At 40.3% G+C, this 15,834-nt stretch overlaps 3 protein-coding genes across 3 annotated transcripts; 1 reads left to right on the plus strand and 2 right to left on the minus strand.

The window, feature by feature from the left end:
• The first annotated feature begins 69 nt into the window (after window positions 1-69).
• galnt5 (polypeptide N-acetylgalactosaminyltransferase 5) lies at window positions 70-6,645 on the plus strand. The gene is made up of 10 exons (XM_004081886.4): window positions 70-1,339; window positions 1,425-1,591; window positions 2,365-2,484; window positions 3,902-4,037; window positions 4,123-4,242; window positions 4,317-4,434; window positions 4,783-5,112; window positions 5,297-5,377; window positions 5,757-5,909; window positions 6,006-6,645. Exons 1-10 carry the CDS (start codon window positions 432-434, stop codon window positions 6,147-6,149), a joined length of 2,277 nt encoding a protein of 758 aa, XP_004081934.1. The 5' UTR covers window positions 70-431; the 3' UTR covers window positions 6,150-6,645.
• A 1-nt stretch (window position 6,646) lies between these two features.
• Window positions 6,647-7,974, minus strand: LOC101173266. Its single transcript, XM_004081887.3, has 2 exons — window positions 7,302-7,974; window positions 6,647-7,207 (listed from the first exon to the last, which is right to left on the minus strand). The coding sequence occupies exons 1-2, from the start codon at window positions 7,828-7,830 to the stop codon at window positions 6,885-6,887; spliced, it is 852 nt and encodes a 283-aa protein (XP_004081935.1). The 5' UTR covers window positions 7,831-7,974; the 3' UTR covers window positions 6,647-6,884.
• Window positions 7,975-9,922: 1,948 nt separating this feature from the next.
• On the minus strand, window positions 9,923-12,994 carry cytip (cytohesin 1 interacting protein). The gene is made up of 8 exons (XM_004081888.4): window positions 12,456-12,994; window positions 12,224-12,267; window positions 12,083-12,137; window positions 11,881-11,983; window positions 11,630-11,723; window positions 11,466-11,532; window positions 11,268-11,334; window positions 9,923-11,045 (listed from the first exon to the last, which is right to left on the minus strand). Exons 1-8 carry the CDS (start codon window positions 12,621-12,623, stop codon window positions 10,564-10,566), a joined length of 1,080 nt encoding a protein of 359 aa, XP_004081936.1. The 5' UTR covers window positions 12,624-12,994; the 3' UTR covers window positions 9,923-10,563.
• Window positions 12,995-15,834: the final 2,840 nt, after the last annotated feature.

Genomic DNA, 15,834 nt, shown 5'->3' on the forward strand with positions numbered 1-15,834 from the left:
AGGTGTGCTTTGGCACTTCCTCTTTGATTCCAGTTTTTCGGGCTTTGCGTTAGTCGCTCTCCCAGCCAATCAGATTACAGCGAAACTGGAAGTAGCCAACTACTGCGTGCGTACTCATACAAAGTGACTGAGTTAGTTTTTGCGTGAAAGCAACTTTATCAAACCTGTTTTGACTGGGGGGCTCAGTTGAGCGACATTGTTTTCGTCGACTCTGGCACAATGACTCTGACTGAGTGGACTTGACCGACGCGACAGGGTATGAAAAACTTTTATCCGCGCCTCAATGCTCCTGGATATCCGGATATACAGCTGTCGTTGCTGCATAAACATTCGCTAGCATGCCACGCAAGCAGCTACAAAATGTTACCTCTGGAGTCAGCGGTGGTCTGTTTCAGTAGAGGTTTCTGACGTATTTCTGCTCACCTGTCATCATGATGAGGCTAATGAAGCTGAGGAGACACCTGAGGGGGAGTGGGAGGGTGCTGGTTTTTGTGTTTGCTGCTTCCATCGTTTGGCTACTGTTTGACATGGCTGCTCTGAGAGTGTCCATAGACGACGTGAACACTCATATCCTGAAGGAGCGCGTGCTCAGAGAAAGAGAAATGAGGAGGGTCAGAGCCACCCCGAATCTGAAAATGGAGTTCAAACACCCGGTTCAGAGGCTGGACCCGGCTGCCATTCGTGACAGGGAAAGACCACTAGCTTCAGATGTGTACAGAGAGGGGAGTAAAAGAGCAGTCCTGAAGGACAAAAAAGATCTTAAAAGAGACCGCTTTAAATCTGTGGCTCCTCAACACAAAGCTGATGTTTATAATCATGGTGTCATAGCTAAGCAGGATGCTCCTGGGAAGAAAAAGGTACCAAATTTGGACTTTGGTGTCGCAGTAGCCAATGCAAGTCAAGTACGGGCAAATAAAGTTGTTTTAGAGCGAGATGTTGCAAAAGAATCTCTCCATGCTGTGGCATCAAAAGAAAAACTTGGCGTAAATGAAACAATCGTGTTGGAGTCCAAAGACCTACTTCCATCCAAAGCAATGTCTCACCAAAAACCCAACAAGGATCCAAATGCACAGAAGGAACCACTAAAACCAACAGCCCACCTCCATGTGGGAAATATCTCCACTGCCGTCAGAAAATCTGGTGTCCACAAAGTGCTTTCTCTGGACGTGACGCACGCCCCTCGAGATCCAAATGCGCTGGGCCAGTTTGGTCGGGGAGTGATCCTTCCCAGTAGTGAGGATGAAGAGGTGAGGAAGAGGTGGGATGAAGGCCATTTTAATGTCTACCTCAGCGATCGGATTCCAGTGGACCGCGCCATTCCTGACACCAGGCCAGAAGTGTGAGTTATCTGCTGCTTTGTGTGTCTCATGTGATGCAGTCTGCACATCTGAAGTGTCAGTTTGCCGTTTTTTTTTTTTTTTTAGATGTTCGCAGGCTGTGGTCCACGACGACTTGCCTTCCACCAGCGTCATTTTCTGTTTTGTGGACGAGGTTTGGTCCACTCTCCTCCGCTCTGTGCACAGTGTGCTAAACAGATCTCCACCACACCTCCTCAAAGAAATCATCCTGGTGGATGATTTCAGTACTAAAGGTAAACAAATATGTCATGAAATCACTCTTAAACAACTAAAACTGCAACAAAAAAGGCTTTTTTATTTTAAATCTTGGTGATTTTTAGTTTGAAACAGAAATTGAAGATTGTTATAATTTGATGGAATGTCCCCTTACAGACTCACTCTGAGGAAATTTGTGTTTTAACATGTTCTTGTGGCATTTTGCTGACGATAAGGGACATGCATTAAGAAAATTAAGCTCAAAATTGCATTTCTGAGTATTTCTTTATTCAAATTCAGTTGAAAAAGAGCTTATTTGTGTCATAGAAAATACACAGGGGGTCACAAGGTCGATGCTCCGCTCCATTCTGATGCTCTTGCAGACAAATTGATCGTAAGCGTCTTTGTTTTCCTCGTCAGAGCTGGAATCTGGCCCAAAACTGTAAAACTGGATAGCTCCAATATTGTCTGCAATATTTTTGTCGCACCTGTAATGTTAGGTTGGGGTTGTGAGGAGCTGTAAGCTAGTGGGAGAGCATGTAAACAGATGGGTGACGGGAAGTGGGGGCTGGCTTACTCTGTGCCAACAGTCCCGCTCGCAGCTCAAAAGCGCATTTCTAATGAACTCCTGATGCTCTGAGGAAACTATGTCCATGTGTGGTTTACACATGCCGAAAAACGACATAATTATTATCAAAAGATCCCCAAGATCGCTTTTGCAACAGATCAAAAGATGATCATAGTGGGAACATCTGTTTGTGATGGTGGGTGAAACGACAGTTGTCTTATTATTTGCCTTTACTCCTCTTAGATTACCTCAAAGAGCCTCTGGATAAATACATGTCCCAGTTTCCCAAAGTGAGAATCGTTCGCCTCAAAGAGCGTCAGGGTCTGATCCGGGCCAGGCTAGCCGGAGCTGCCGTTGCCACAGGTAAGTGTGGTCCAGATGAATCATGTTTGCCTAAATCCTCCTATAATCTCTTCATAAAGACAGTCTTTCTCAACCCTGGCTGTTTGAATGATTGACTTTATGAGGGATGGACCAAGTGTGCGTTGTTGCATTGTTTTGTTGGATTTAGCTTAATTCAGAGCAGTGTGTTAGCTTTACAGTTGTCGCCATCTTGGCAGGCAAAAACAAAAAAGGGGCATAAAAAGCAGGACAAAGGACCCCAGTAGAGATCTTCTGAGGTCTAAAGATGAAGATTTTACTGTCAAACACAAAATAAAATGTAATTTAAGAAAATTTCAACCCTAATTCAGATGCCATTGGCATTGAATCTAGTCATAAAGGATAGAAAATGGATTTTGGAGTTAGACTGAAAAGCCCTGCACACACCAGATGCCAGATGATGTGTGCTGTCCTTTAGTGTGTGTAGTTGTAGATCTGCAACACACAAAGAGCAGCACAAATTTATGGCTGAACTATATAAACATTTATATTTAACAGTTTTATCTACGTTTGAAAGGAATAGTGTAAATATTTCAGACAAACAAACCAGTGTGTGTAATCCTCTTTCTTTTACCTGAGGCTGGGGCTGCAGAAACCCTCTGCTTTGGGAGGGGTTGAGACACCAGCACCATCAGCAGCTGCCATCTCAAACAATCACTATAATTGTTTCACACCAGAATGTCCAGAATTCTCCAAATTCTCCATGAAAAGTTGTCACTGATTCTCATGCAGAGCAGCGATCTGAGGAATTTTCTCTACATGCTTAGATAGAACAATATATTTTTCCACTTAAATGTTATTTTGGCCAGTTTAAAAAAAACTATTTTAATGTAAAAAAAGAAGAAAAGTTAAAAACCTTCACTTGAAATTCTGAATTTTTGCTTTATTGTCTCTCCTAATGCTCAAGAAAGTTTTAAAAGCTTTTGCGTCTTGAAACTCTGAAGTGATCCACGTGTCGCTCTGGGCTTTAGGGAGAGAATGAAACATGTCACATCGGGTCAAAACGGGTTAACAGCTGATGCTATTTCATCTGGCATGCCCTTTCAGTCATTTCCTCCAGAAATGTCTTGCATGTATGGAATGCTTTATAATGATACCATGAAGAAAATTACATGCAGGCAAGCTGTATGACTTTTAGGTTAAAGAGCATCCATGCTGTCTGAAGTTGTTTTTTTTTTAAATAACTCTTTTAAAAAAAAAAGAAACTTGATCATCCAAGCTATAAAAATTGTCTTTGCCAGTTTAAATGTGATCTTTTTAAAATAGTAAAACGACTAACCAGTTAGTTTGCGTTTTGTTTGCTTTAGTCACGGGTTTTTTGCTAGTTTTACAATAAAAAGTAGATGTTAAATGATGTTTGTTTTGATCTCAGAAGCTCCGTTTCTTTTCTCAAACGCAGGTGAGGTTCTTACCTTCCTGGACTCCCATGTTGAATGTAACGTGGGCTGGCTGGAGCCCCTCTTGGAGAGAATTTACCTGGATCGCAGGAAGGTTCCCTGTCCGGTTATTGAGGTCATCAATGACAAAGACATGAGGTGATGCCGCAAAGCCACAATGAAATAGATGGCTATAGATTCCACACAAACTTACTGTTGATGTGTTTTTGCCTCCATATGTCAGTTATATGCTGATTGACAACTTTCAAAGAGGTATTTTCAAATGGCCTCTGGTGTTTGGCTGGAATGCGCTCTCCGAAGACTACATCAGGAAACACAACATAACAGTTTCAGATCCCATCAGGTACTTCCACCTTCACATCCTTCTGTGCGTTTACCAAGTTTGTTTTGCTTCTAATTATTTGTTCATCTTTGAAGGTGTCCTGTTATGGCTGGAGGGCTTTTTTCTATTGACAAAAAGTACTTCTATGAGCTTGGTACCTATGACCCTGGTCTGGATGTGTGGGGTGGAGAGAACATGGAGATTTCATTTAAGGTATCTCTCATCTATAATCCTTCTGTCATTAAAGACCCACTCCGATGAAAATTTTGTTTTCAGTGTTTTTAACCTGTTCCTAAATTATGAATGACATATATTAAGAAAATTAAACTCAAAGCTGGGTGGGCCAATGGCACCCTTTACTCGGAGGCGAATTTCCGGTCTGTCGCTCTGCAGAAACTGTTCTAGAAAACTGGCTAAAAACAGCATAATCAAAATTAAAAGACCAATGGGAACGCTTTTATAATAGAGCACAAGATGATCTATGAGAGGGACTTTTAAAAAAGAAAATCAGATTCTTTTCCCTGTGGTCCAAATGAATTATCCACATTGTCATGTCAACAGATCTGGATGTGCGGAGGAGAGATCGAGATTATTCCTTGCTCCCGCGTCGGACACATTTTCCGAGGACAGAATCCATATTCATTCCCGAAGGACAGGCAGAAGACGGTGGAGCGTAACCTGGCCAGAGTGGCGGAGGTTTGGCTGGATGAGTACAAGGACCTTTTCTACGGCCACGGGTACCAGCACTTGCTGGATAAAAGTGTCACCGATATCGGCAACCTTACAGAGCAGATAGAGCTGAGAAAGAAACTCAAGTGCAAGAACTTTAAGTGGTACCTGGAGAACGTGTACCCTGAACTGGACGCGCCATTAGTCAAAGCAGAAGGCCTGGTACGTGCACATTAAAAAGACAGATGTTTTCTGAATCTCTGCTTTTGTGCTTCCTTTGAATGTTTTAAACGCAACAAAATATTGATATCATGTTGAATCTTTGCTGAAGATGAAATAAACAAGCAGCTTAGCTTAGTTATTAGCTGAATACATTTAGTTTTTTCCTTTTCTTTTATTCTTTTAGGTCTTCAACCAAGGCTTAAGAAGATGTCTTGCCATGTTTAAAGACTCTTTGTCATTCGAGACATGTGACCTTAATAAGCAGGTAGGTTTTATCTGACATAACTGCTGTTTCAGCATCAATATTTGGAAGCTCTGCAATTGTTTTGTAGGTAATCTTGACATTTGTCACGAAACTATTTGAGTTTGTTGTCTTGCCTGGTAATTATGTTCTTGCCAAAAGAAAATCCACAAGTGGATTTAGCTCAGAATGTATTTAGACAGACGCAGAGGCGAGACGTATGCCATAGTAAATAAGGGTGGAGTCCAAGGCGAGAGCAAGTCCTCCCAAATGTGGTTTTTCTGGATTCAGATCAACCCCTAATGAATCGTTCCGTGTTTTTTTTTTTTTTTTTTTTATTGTTCATGACATGTAGCATAATTACAAGCTGCAAACCTGCACTGTCTTCTTTTCTGGTGTTCAGAGTCAGCACTTTAGCTATACGTGGTTGAGGCACGTTCGGCAGGGGGACCTCTGCATCGCTCCCCAACAAAGCCTCAACAGTTTTTCTGTAGTCTCCTGCGACAACGCGAAAGCTGAGCTCCGCTGGTTCCACAAATCTTCTAAATCGACTCTTGTAAGTTGACCTCAAGTCTTCTGTTGTTGTTTTTCTGTTGCGCGTGAACTCCACAGGAAAAAAGTCCAGTAACTTATGTTTTGTTTTGTGTTGAAGGCGGATCACTTCATAGCGGAGTTCGCTTCCCAGCACATGTGCCTGGAAGCAGAATCTCGAGACGATTCTCTTCACCTCAGCCCCTGTGACTCCAACAACAGCTTCCAGAAGTGGCAGTTCACACACTATTATGCTTCAGTGTGAGGGTGGAATGTGTTGCAGTTATGGTGGTAGTAATGGGATGACAATCATGGATGATCATGTTGGATTGTGGGTCAGAGAAACAAGATTTTATATTTACTGTGGTACGTTTAAACCCATCAAGACCTGATGCAGCAATAAGTTGTGGCCGTTTTAAGATGCATCAGATCTGAGTTTTGGGTGTATTTTTGTTAAACACTCCCAAATAAAGTATCTAAAACCGCCTTTTTTTGCATTAAGGTACACGTTTTCAAAGATGTTACATATTTTATGGTTCGTGTTTGAGTTTTAAAGCTTCATTCTTTAGGATTTGGAATCTGATGTGAAAATGTTTATGGATGATTTTCTTCTTGACACTAGGGGGCAGCATTGGCTCAAACTATTAGAAAAAACTGATGGAATACTATGGTTTTACTACCTGTGATAAGTTTTTATGGATCAAAGTGATTTGAAAAATGATTTTTATAAAAGTGTGACAAATAAAAAATCTTGAACAGTAGTTTGCATTTGCACTGATTTATTTCTTTGGTTTCTACACATAAGCCATAATGCACTTCAGGAAGCTTTTCTTTAGAGTCATGAGATTTAAATACAATACAATAAATTATTTAAGTGTTTCAGGTATTACGTTTTATTAAAGAATGATAAATTAAGTAAAGTGATGGTGTCCTGACTGCTATCCTCAAAAATTTCTGGTACATTTCTCAGTGGGTCATTTCTGTCTGACAAGCAAACATCTCACTTTTTTCTTAACTTGATCTCATAGTCTTTTATTTTCTGCTGGGTGTTGCCTTTGCAGATCCTGCGGTAGGACACGGTGCTGTATTTGGAGGAGGTTAGGTGATTGAAGCCACCGGATTTCTTCAGGGAAGGCAGAGTAGGGGGGCTCGGGTTGGGGTTCTGAGGAAACTGCGGATGAGTTTGAAGAATTTGCTCCATTTCCGAGTCCTGCTGAAGCTGTCTGTTTCTACGCCTCTGTGTTTCAGCTTTTGGCAGATGTTGGCTCTTCTCATTAAATGGATTTAACAGGTTGCGGGAAGATAGCAAAGCTTGTAAATTCACTAAAAAAGAGAAAAGAGACATCTGCGTTAGGTTCTGGGAACAGAGACCTTCATTTAAATCTTGTTATTTGACAGGACAGTAAAGGAACCTTACCCTTTTCTTCTGGAGTATCTTTATCATGCTCGGTTCGAATGTCCACCTCTGCGCACTGTTGCTGTTGAACATCTTTCCAAGATGTAGGCAACGTTTTGGTAAATTCAGCAGGTGCTTCTCCTGGCTGTAGAGCATTGATTTTATGAGAGGATAACATGTGGAGGCTGTGGAATTCCTCTTTAGTCCACATGGCCTGCTTTTCCAAGCTTCCATGGTTAATAAAGACTTCTCCTGGATCCTCCTCAATTTGTTGAACAGTTTCACCTTCTGCTACACTGTTGACAAGTTGTCTGCACCTTTTGACACCAAAATGACTTGACAGGAAAGCAAGTCCGTCCTTCTGTTCTTGCTCCTCGTCACTGTAGAAAACCGAATCATCTCCCATCTCGTCTGACCTAGAATCACTTTCATCCGCCATCTGAAAGACGTCAGGTGTGTTTCCACCAAAGACCTCCGATACCCGAGGTGTTTTTGCACCTCCCTCTACTCTGAGTCCTGGATAATTGGGAATAAAAGAGCCAGTTTCCATGTCTCATTTAGTAAAAAAGACAATTTTCTCTTCTGTTTCTGCTCTGTCCATGTAAAAAAAGATCTCCTTCCTGCTTTTCAGTCAACAGAAAAAAGGTCTGGATGTGTTCTTTGTAGTTTCTGTACCATGTAAATCTTTGTTTGTTGAATCCCTGAAGAATGAAGCATTTGTTTGGAGCTCAACAAGGCTCTTTTGTGGTGGCTGCTTGTGTACCAATCGCTCTCTTTGGTCTCGGCTCCGAGTCAGGATTAACATTCTCCTTCAGGTTTTCCTTGATTCTTCTCAGTGTCTCAACCAGGAAGAGTTCTGTGCAGAACAACATTTACAGTCACTTATATCTAAGCACAACACACTCCGCAGGATTATGTTGATGTGCTGCAGCTTTTAATCGGTAGAAACATCTGAAAAATGTCCATTAATAAATACTGATGTAAAATAGTCAACAACTTCTGTTAACCGTCGATTTGAATATTTAATGCATTGTTTTGATTGCTTGGAGCTTTTTCTTAAAGCATGCCTGTCATTAATGAAAGGTAACATTTTGTTTTCATATTTGAATTGCCAATAAATAAATAAAACTATAGAAAGTTTAAGAAAGACAATAGCCTGCAGGACTGTTAATCTGAGCCTCTGTTGATGCATGTTTACGGCCAAACAGGCAAATTATACTGTGCTTCATAATCACCCACACTGTGGGTGTTGTTGGTTGTGAAGTTTGTTTCCTGTTAAGCTCAGAAGTTCACAATGATTGTGGTAGGGTCTCGTAAAAATGAGAGTACACCCTCTTTCAGTTGTATATTTTAAGGTTTTAAAACAGATTATTTGCACTTCACCAGGTCTGCAAACAAAATGTGGATACAAATAACTTCATACAGAGGAAAGAATTATCTCTGTGGGGGTTTATCTCCTTTTTTTAACAGTATTACTTTGGTTTATTTCCAATCAGGAAACCTTTAGCTTGTTTTTGCACTGCATCTGTTGCATCTCAAATACGTCTACATGTCTGACTCCTATACTTTTTGTAAACAGAGTTCAATTTTTGACTGACTGGATGTCTGTGGCTGTAAAAAAACAATCCCAAATGATCACCCCTCCACCACTATGCATGAGGCATGTTTTTTTAATTCTGTATGTGTTGCGCCAACAGTCTTGAGGTAAGTGCAGCTACATGCTTCGTAGATGCGTAGATATGTGTGTGTTTTTTTTAATGTGTCATCACACATTTTATGATTTCACAGGGTAACTAGTGGTTAGGGGTCTGACACGTGACTTTTTCATGTTTTACAAACATTCCTCCATAAGAAAATATGTAAAACTTCTAGTTCCTGGACATTAGATGCTGACTAAATTGCTTCCTCCATCCAAAAAACCTTCGTCAACGCAAAATATTAGATGCGTAACCCTTGTGCTATCCTAGGCATTTTAACATTGGGAGTTGGGTCATCTAGACCCACTAGACAGTGCTCTGGACCTTTTTTCTTCAATGATTTGTGATCTTCACTGGTGTCCATGGATTACATGAAATTTTTCCACCTTTATCCACCTTTGTCATGGTAGGGAGAACACGTCAATGTAAGGGTGAGGTCATCTAAGAAAACGCAAGGGTTAATGTTTTCATAACATCTTTTGCATTGACTTGCAGAAACAATCCACTTTCTAAAGTCGTTCTCTGTCCGCTTTGCACTGAAATGTTCTGAAACTAAAAAAACGCTTATATGATGGTCTTTACACTTCCCGGGGATAAATGTATTAGGTGCATCTGCACTGCAAAAAAGGCCCCCTACAAATTAGTCAAAAATTATTAAAATTAGGGGAAAAAAAGATTATTTGTCTTGCAAGACAGAAAGGCAAGACAGTTTTTACAGAGTGGGGATTGCCCCTTTACATAACAAATTATCTTGAAACATAATGAATCTCTCCTTTCCTGAGCATATTTTCATCTCACTTAAGATGTGTTATAGTTCATCTGTGTCACAAGGTTACTTATTGTGTCTGAATAGAAATACAATCTTGAGATGTTCAGGTGGATGTATGTTCCTGCCATGCAACATGAGACTAAAAAACATTTTTTAGTAAATGTCTTTTTTACACATTTATTTGGCATGTAGGAAAGTAGAACATTAAAAAAAAAAACATTTTAATACAGAATTTTCAGAGCATGCACAAGAAACAAAAAAAAAATGTTTCTGAACACCGAAAGTAGAGCGCATAGTACGAAAGTAATTTTGGAAGTAAAAGAGTTAAATCGATCTCTCATGCCCACATCCTGTTTTTGAGCTAAGCGGCCTCCTATCTGGTTTGGAGATTTGGTTTTGAACACCTGAGTTTGACAGAAGTGCTGTTCAAACGCTAACTGAATCATAGTAATGTTATCGAACAGTGGAGAAAGCCTCCGACTGTTCTAATTAATGCTCATCACCTTTAATCACAAAGTGGGAAAAAGTTAGTTCAAGTTAGTAGGATAGATTTCAGTAGTTATGGATATACACAGCCATTCAACTCACAGTTCTTTTCCCTAATGCTTTTGTTTTAAAGCAGGTTCACAGACGCAGTAAGCTTTGGGGAAACTCACATTTACAAAGGTTTTTAACAAATCCCTTTACTCAGAGGCTTTTAAGTGTCTTTCATCAGGGCTTTGATATACAAGGCTTCCTTTGACTTTTGTAGAGTTTTTGAAGCCCCTTTACAGCAAAGGGGCTATTGTACAATGTTGGCACAGTAAGTCCCAAAGCATCACTGAGTGGCTGTTCCCATCTCTTCCTCTTCAACTGACCTCTGCAGTCCAGGAATTAACTTGAAGATGTGTTTACGCACACTTTGTCTGGACCGGCCTTTCCGGGGCAGAGTCCCAAACAAGGAGGAGATCCTTGTTTCCTCCCAGGTGGGGGACAGAGAGCAGCTGCTGCCGGCTAAACTGGAGCTGCTGGAGCGGCTAATGAGTTGGTGGTGATGGTTGGAGCTGGATGAAGCCCTGCTTAAGCTGCTTTGCGAGGAGAAGTCTTTAGAGAAGAAGTAAGATTCGTCTGTGGTGCTGACTGCGCTGCAGGGACTGGGTGAGCTCAGGTCTCCAAACACACTGGCCTGGTCACTATCATCTGTCATCACACTCCTAAAGCTGCTGTCACTGGAAAAACGCTGGCCACGGCGGCACAGATGTGGGCTCGGAACAGAGGAGGAGTCCATCGTTGAGTTAGCAATGCTCTCCTTTGGGTTACCTGAAAAACAGGAGAATTTTATCTGACCAAACCCTAAAAAACAAAAACAAAAAGCAGCAGGAAGTTTGTAAGCAGCTTTAGCTGTGCTCAGTTTCTCAGGGAAACACCATCAGAATTTTGTGAAAGTTACGCTCTGCCTCCCATCATGAACAGTTTAGCAGAAATGACGGTGGCTGTGAGAACGGAAGTCCTGTGGTCTGACAGCTGAGCAAAAGCTCTCACCTCGCATAAGTCGTTTTTCCTGTAATGTGAGCGCCTGAAGCTCCATCCACTTCTCACGCAGTGACTGCTGCATAGGCACATGACAGATATGGTTGTGGTTAAACTTGTGCCGTGTTCAGATCATTCCCACATTATCAAGTGTGACCTTAATCCGAAGCAGTGACCTGTAGGTCAGGCCTTTCAGCCTCAGTAACCCACCTGCAGCACCTTCAGCTTCTTCTCCAGCTCCAAGTGCTTCACTATGTTCCCACACACCGTCTCCACCCTGAAACCAGACAACAACACACAGAAACTTTATAAAAATATGTTTTCCTCTTCATGTTGCATCATTTGCATAAAAGAAAATGACCACATTTGCTCACTTTAAACTGTTGGTTGACTTTCGGACTAGTTCAAGTATCTGCTGATGAGACAATCCTTCAATGCTAACCCCATTGATGGTGATGATAATATCACCTAAAGCAAGCGAAAAGCAAAAACATATAGAAACTGATGAGTAACAAGAAGATGGCTTTCATTAGGGCATTTATGTGCGTAGGTGGACTGCGTCTGTCAATCCTTATCTGACACTGTTGCATCTGTGTGAGGGTCTGTGGGGATGTGGGCGTTTTACCTGCGGTCAGGCCAGCATTTTCCGCCACACTGTCCTCCTTCACTTTGCACACAAACGTGCACATCTCCACAGTGGAGCTGTTTTTGGGCTGCAAGCCGTAGGTCTGCAAGAGAGAGCAATTTCAATTTTTTTCAATTTCACAAGTGGTCAAACTAAGCCAGAAATAACCTGAAGCAGTTTGCAAGAATATGTTGTGGTTTACCTGTATGTCAAATCCGAACGTTTCGTTATCTTGTTTTTCCAATACAACTGCGGTCCTGTAAGGTGAAGCAAGTTTTAATTTTTAATGTTTGCAATCAAAAATATGGAAAGTCAGAGTGCACATCAAATCTAAGATTTTTACCTTTCTGGATCCATGTAATCAACCAAAGAATTTGTCTGTTTTGGCTGCAAAGAAAATATAAAAAAAACAGAATAGAGCTCCTTTAAAACAATAGTGATGGATGAACACTTTGCCAAACTGCAGGAACTGCATTTTATAAAAAAAGACAAGTGCACGAGACAAATCTGGATGTTTTTTTCATCAGTGTTTTGCAGGGCATTACAGAGAAACTGCTTTATAAAGATTGTCTCACCTTGCACACTCTGGGCTGAGAACCATGGTTGTGCCTGTGTCGATCACTGTTTCCTCTGAGTGAGCGCCGGTACCACAGAGGATTTTTTTTCCTCAGTGTATTATCCACAATACAACTGTCTTGGCTGCTCCGGCGTTGAAGTCCATTGGCATTCATGGTGGCTTGCATGGTGGATTAGTCCTCAAAGCACCATCATGTTCTCCTGCAGCAGCTCTTCAGTAATTGTGAGGCTCTGCCCTGCTGTGCAACCAGAAGTAAAGTGTATCAAAACGGAAATCCACGTCATCTGATGGTTGTTGTGGGTCCGCATCTGCAGATCACTGCCTCACGCACAGTCTTTCCTGTTCACCTCTGAAACTTTTTGGTTCTCTTTCTGCAGAAGTGCTGCTCTACTGATTTGAAAAGAAAAAAAATGGTGAATTTTGAAGCTTTGTTCATAAATCTCTTCAAAAATTCCCCTTTTTTTTCTAGCTTGACAGTTCAATGTGCAGTCTGTCAGAAGTCAACTGGCCCGTTGCAGCAACACCAGCACCTACTTCCAGCCTGGTACTCTGTTTTTCAGTGAGCTCAGTCTGACTGAGGCCTGTGTTTGCCCAATAAGGGAGACTTGCTTTACAGGGACAGACAAAAGGCTGACTCATTTCTGGCTGGGTGCAGGGGACATTGGGCTATAGGTATCAGACATGGTTGGATCAAAAGAAACATCACACACAAGTGCAAGTTTGAGGGCAGACACACAATGACACATGCTGTGTTGCTCTACACAATGGTGTTTTCATCAAGTTCTTGCAAAACCTGCTTTCCAACCTGTCAAATATGGAGAAGCAGGACTATTTTGTTCAGTTTTTTAAAGCTTGAATTTGTACTGGTTACCACCAACACGTACCATAAAACAGCAAAAACAGACAAATTGTTTCCTAACAGATTTCCTCACAGCTGTCTTCTCTGAATGCTGATTTGAAGCACCACCTCTGACCATCTAACTGCGAGACTGTCTGGGACACAGGACATTCCAGATGAGACTGCTGTCATATTAGCACAGAAATAATATTCTTTTCACATCAATCTATCTAGTTATCCTCCAGCATTTAAAAAAAACACACAGCTGTTTATTAGATTTTTGGGTAAAAAGTGAAGTCTTGTAAAAGCACAGTGTGTCGCTCTACTTTTAAGGCTTGTTTCACGCTCACTGGGAATCTTAAATACAGAATCACAGTAACTATCTATAAAGTCAAACTGCTCATCATTGTATAACAAGAGGTACAGTGAACACAAAGTGACGGCTTTTTTCTTATTTTTGTTTCCTATTGCTGTAAGACTTGACTGATAAAGCCCATCGAGCATGATAAGAAGAGTTGTAACCAGGGTTACTGAATCACAAAGTAACAAATTACTGTAATGTAATTACTTTAGTCAATAACAGAGTAATGTAACGAAATACGGTTCAAATTTTGGTAATTACATTTCAATTACTAATCCTCATTACATTTTGATGCAGTGACACCATATGTGACTATTAAAACAAATTACCTTGTGTAAACACTTCACTTGACTCTGACGTCATCTCTTGGGTAACCCTTGTGCTATCTTAGATGACCCCACCCTTACACTGACGTGTTCTCCCTACCATGACAAAGGTGGATAAAGGTGGAAAGATTTCATGTAATCCATGGACACCAGTGAAGATCACAAATCATTGAAGAGAAAAGGTTCAGCGTACTGTCTAGTGGGTCTAGATGACCCAACTTGCAATGTTAAAGTGCCTAGGATAGCACAAGGGTTTAAATGAAACAAAACAAATACTACTAAAAAATGAGTTGCTGACGCATTAAGACAAATTAGGATTAATGCAGAAAATTGGTCAAAGTTGACGAGAGTGGAAATACAGACATGGATGAATTTGTAGGGGCATTCAGCAACTGTAGATATTTCAACGTTTTCCAATTTAAAAAACAGAATTTTTCAAAATGGTTTTCAAAATTGAGGGTAAGAACATTTGGGGTGAGGGATCAGAAATACTACTCTTCAAGGACAGTCCTTTCCAGGACTTCCTAATGCAACAAGCATTTAGAGTTCTGATTAGAATTTCTGAGAGTTCTGGATCAGTCAGTAATTGGTAGCCAGTGTGATGGTTGCAGTTCCAGAGTAATTTATTTTGAAAGAGAAGACAGAGTCCTGCAAGCAGTATGGAGTTCTTGCATTCTTCCTAAATTTGTAACCTGAAAATGCATCTATAATTCTTTACTTCTATGAAGAGAAAACAGTTTTCATCAACCGATGCAACATAGACATGCTCAATCAGTAAATGTCTGTCTGCTAAATGGCAATATGCATATTTGAAGTAGAGATAGAATTTGGAAGTTTGTAAATTACAGAAGTGGGTCTGCAGCACCAGGCTCAGAGACTTAACAGATCTAAATAGTTGCTGCTGTAACAATGTGCAGAAGGGATTCATTTAATTGTTAAATCAATGAAAAACATTTGCAGTGGAGTCCAAAGGCACCAACAGGAGTGCAAGGCTCTACATGACTGCCATGTGTGTGAAATTGTAATTGGTTTATTTTAAGCAGTCAAAAAAATTTATAAATAAATGTATCACACTTTGCATGATTAATCATGACTTGATTGGACAAATAAAGAAATAAAAGTTTAATAAAATAATCCCCATATATACAGTATGTACATCCACATATACATGAAAATAATTCAATTATAAGTACCCTTAACCATAAATAGACATATTTGTACATTTACATACAATACTTGACACATTAAATCTATTAAATAAAAAGTTAAATTCATTACTTGCAAAGTTAGATCGTGAAGTGTGTTTTGGTGCTAATATTCTGCCTTTTAAACTTTAATTTGAATGAAGCAGCTTAACACAGGGGACTTTATTATCGATGACCCCATAGATCATGTAGTACATGTTTAAGACTATAGTCTAAAATGGTAATCCGGTTGCATCATCCAGAAGATGTTGCTGGATTAGCATAAATGATGAAACTATGCTGATGCTGATGACAGGAAACACAGGAAGCACAAGAAAACCCTCAAGGGTTTTTTTGTCTTTTGTTTTTAATCTATCTGTATCTGAAACACATGAGAATTCATTTATAAAATCAATGTTCAGAGAATGAACCTCATAGATATTTTCTGGAATGAGAATGAAATATTGATTTTTAGTCATATTTCTTTGAGTATATCGACCTTTCCTAAAGGCATTAATGAAAAGGGAGTCATTTGTTTGCTTTTTTCTTTTTTCGAATGTAAGGTCAGCATTCCCTTTTGTTTAAAAGTAATTTTTCTGTTGTTTAACCATGATCCTGATGTCTTTTAAACTTAAGAGCTTTAGTGCATTTCCTTTTGCAGGTGCAGT

The sequence above is a fragment of the Oryzias latipes genome, chromosome 21, assembly GCF_002234675.1.
Source record: "Oryzias latipes chromosome 21, ASM223467v1".
NCBI classification, from domain to species: domain Eukaryota; kingdom Metazoa; phylum Chordata; class Actinopteri; order Beloniformes; family Adrianichthyidae; genus Oryzias; species Oryzias latipes.

What these genes read in the sequence shown, in the direction of transcription:
- galnt5 (XM_004081886.4), top strand. Translation starts at nt 432, where the DNA reads ATGATGAGGCTAATGAAGCTGAGGAGACACCTGAGGGGGAGTGGGAGG. An exon ending in GGATGATTTCAGTACTAAAG is followed by an intron (nt 1,592 to 2,364) that starts GTAAACAAATAT and finishes TACTCCTCTTAG; the next exon opens with ATTACCTCAAAGAGCCTCTG. An exon ending in AATCTTCTAAATCGACTCTT is followed by an intron (nt 5,910 to 6,005) that starts GTAAGTTGACCT and finishes TTTGTGTTGAAG; the next exon opens with GCGGATCACTTCATAGCGGA.
- LOC101173266 (XM_004081887.3), bottom strand. Translation starts at nt 7,830, where the DNA reads ATGGAAACTGGCTCTTTTATTCCCAATTATCCAGGACTCAGAGTAGAG. An exon ending in AGATACTCCAGAAGAAAAGG is followed by an intron (nt 7,208 to 7,301) that starts GTAAGGTTCCTT and finishes TCTCTTTTTTAG; the next exon opens with TGAATTTACAAGCTTTGCTA.
- cytip (XM_004081888.4), bottom strand. Translation starts at nt 12,623, where the DNA reads ATGCAAGCCACCATGAATGCCAATGGACTTCAACGCCGGAGCAGCCAA. An exon ending in AAGTCAACCAACAGTTTAAA is followed by an intron (nt 11,533 to 11,629) that starts GTGAGCAAATGT and finishes GTCTGGTTTCAG; the next exon opens with GGTGGAGACGGTGTGTGGGA. An exon ending in GGAAAAACGACTTATGCGAG is followed by an intron (nt 11,046 to 11,267) that starts GTGAGAGCTTTT and finishes CCTGTTTTTCAG; the next exon opens with GTAACCCAAAGGAGAGCATT.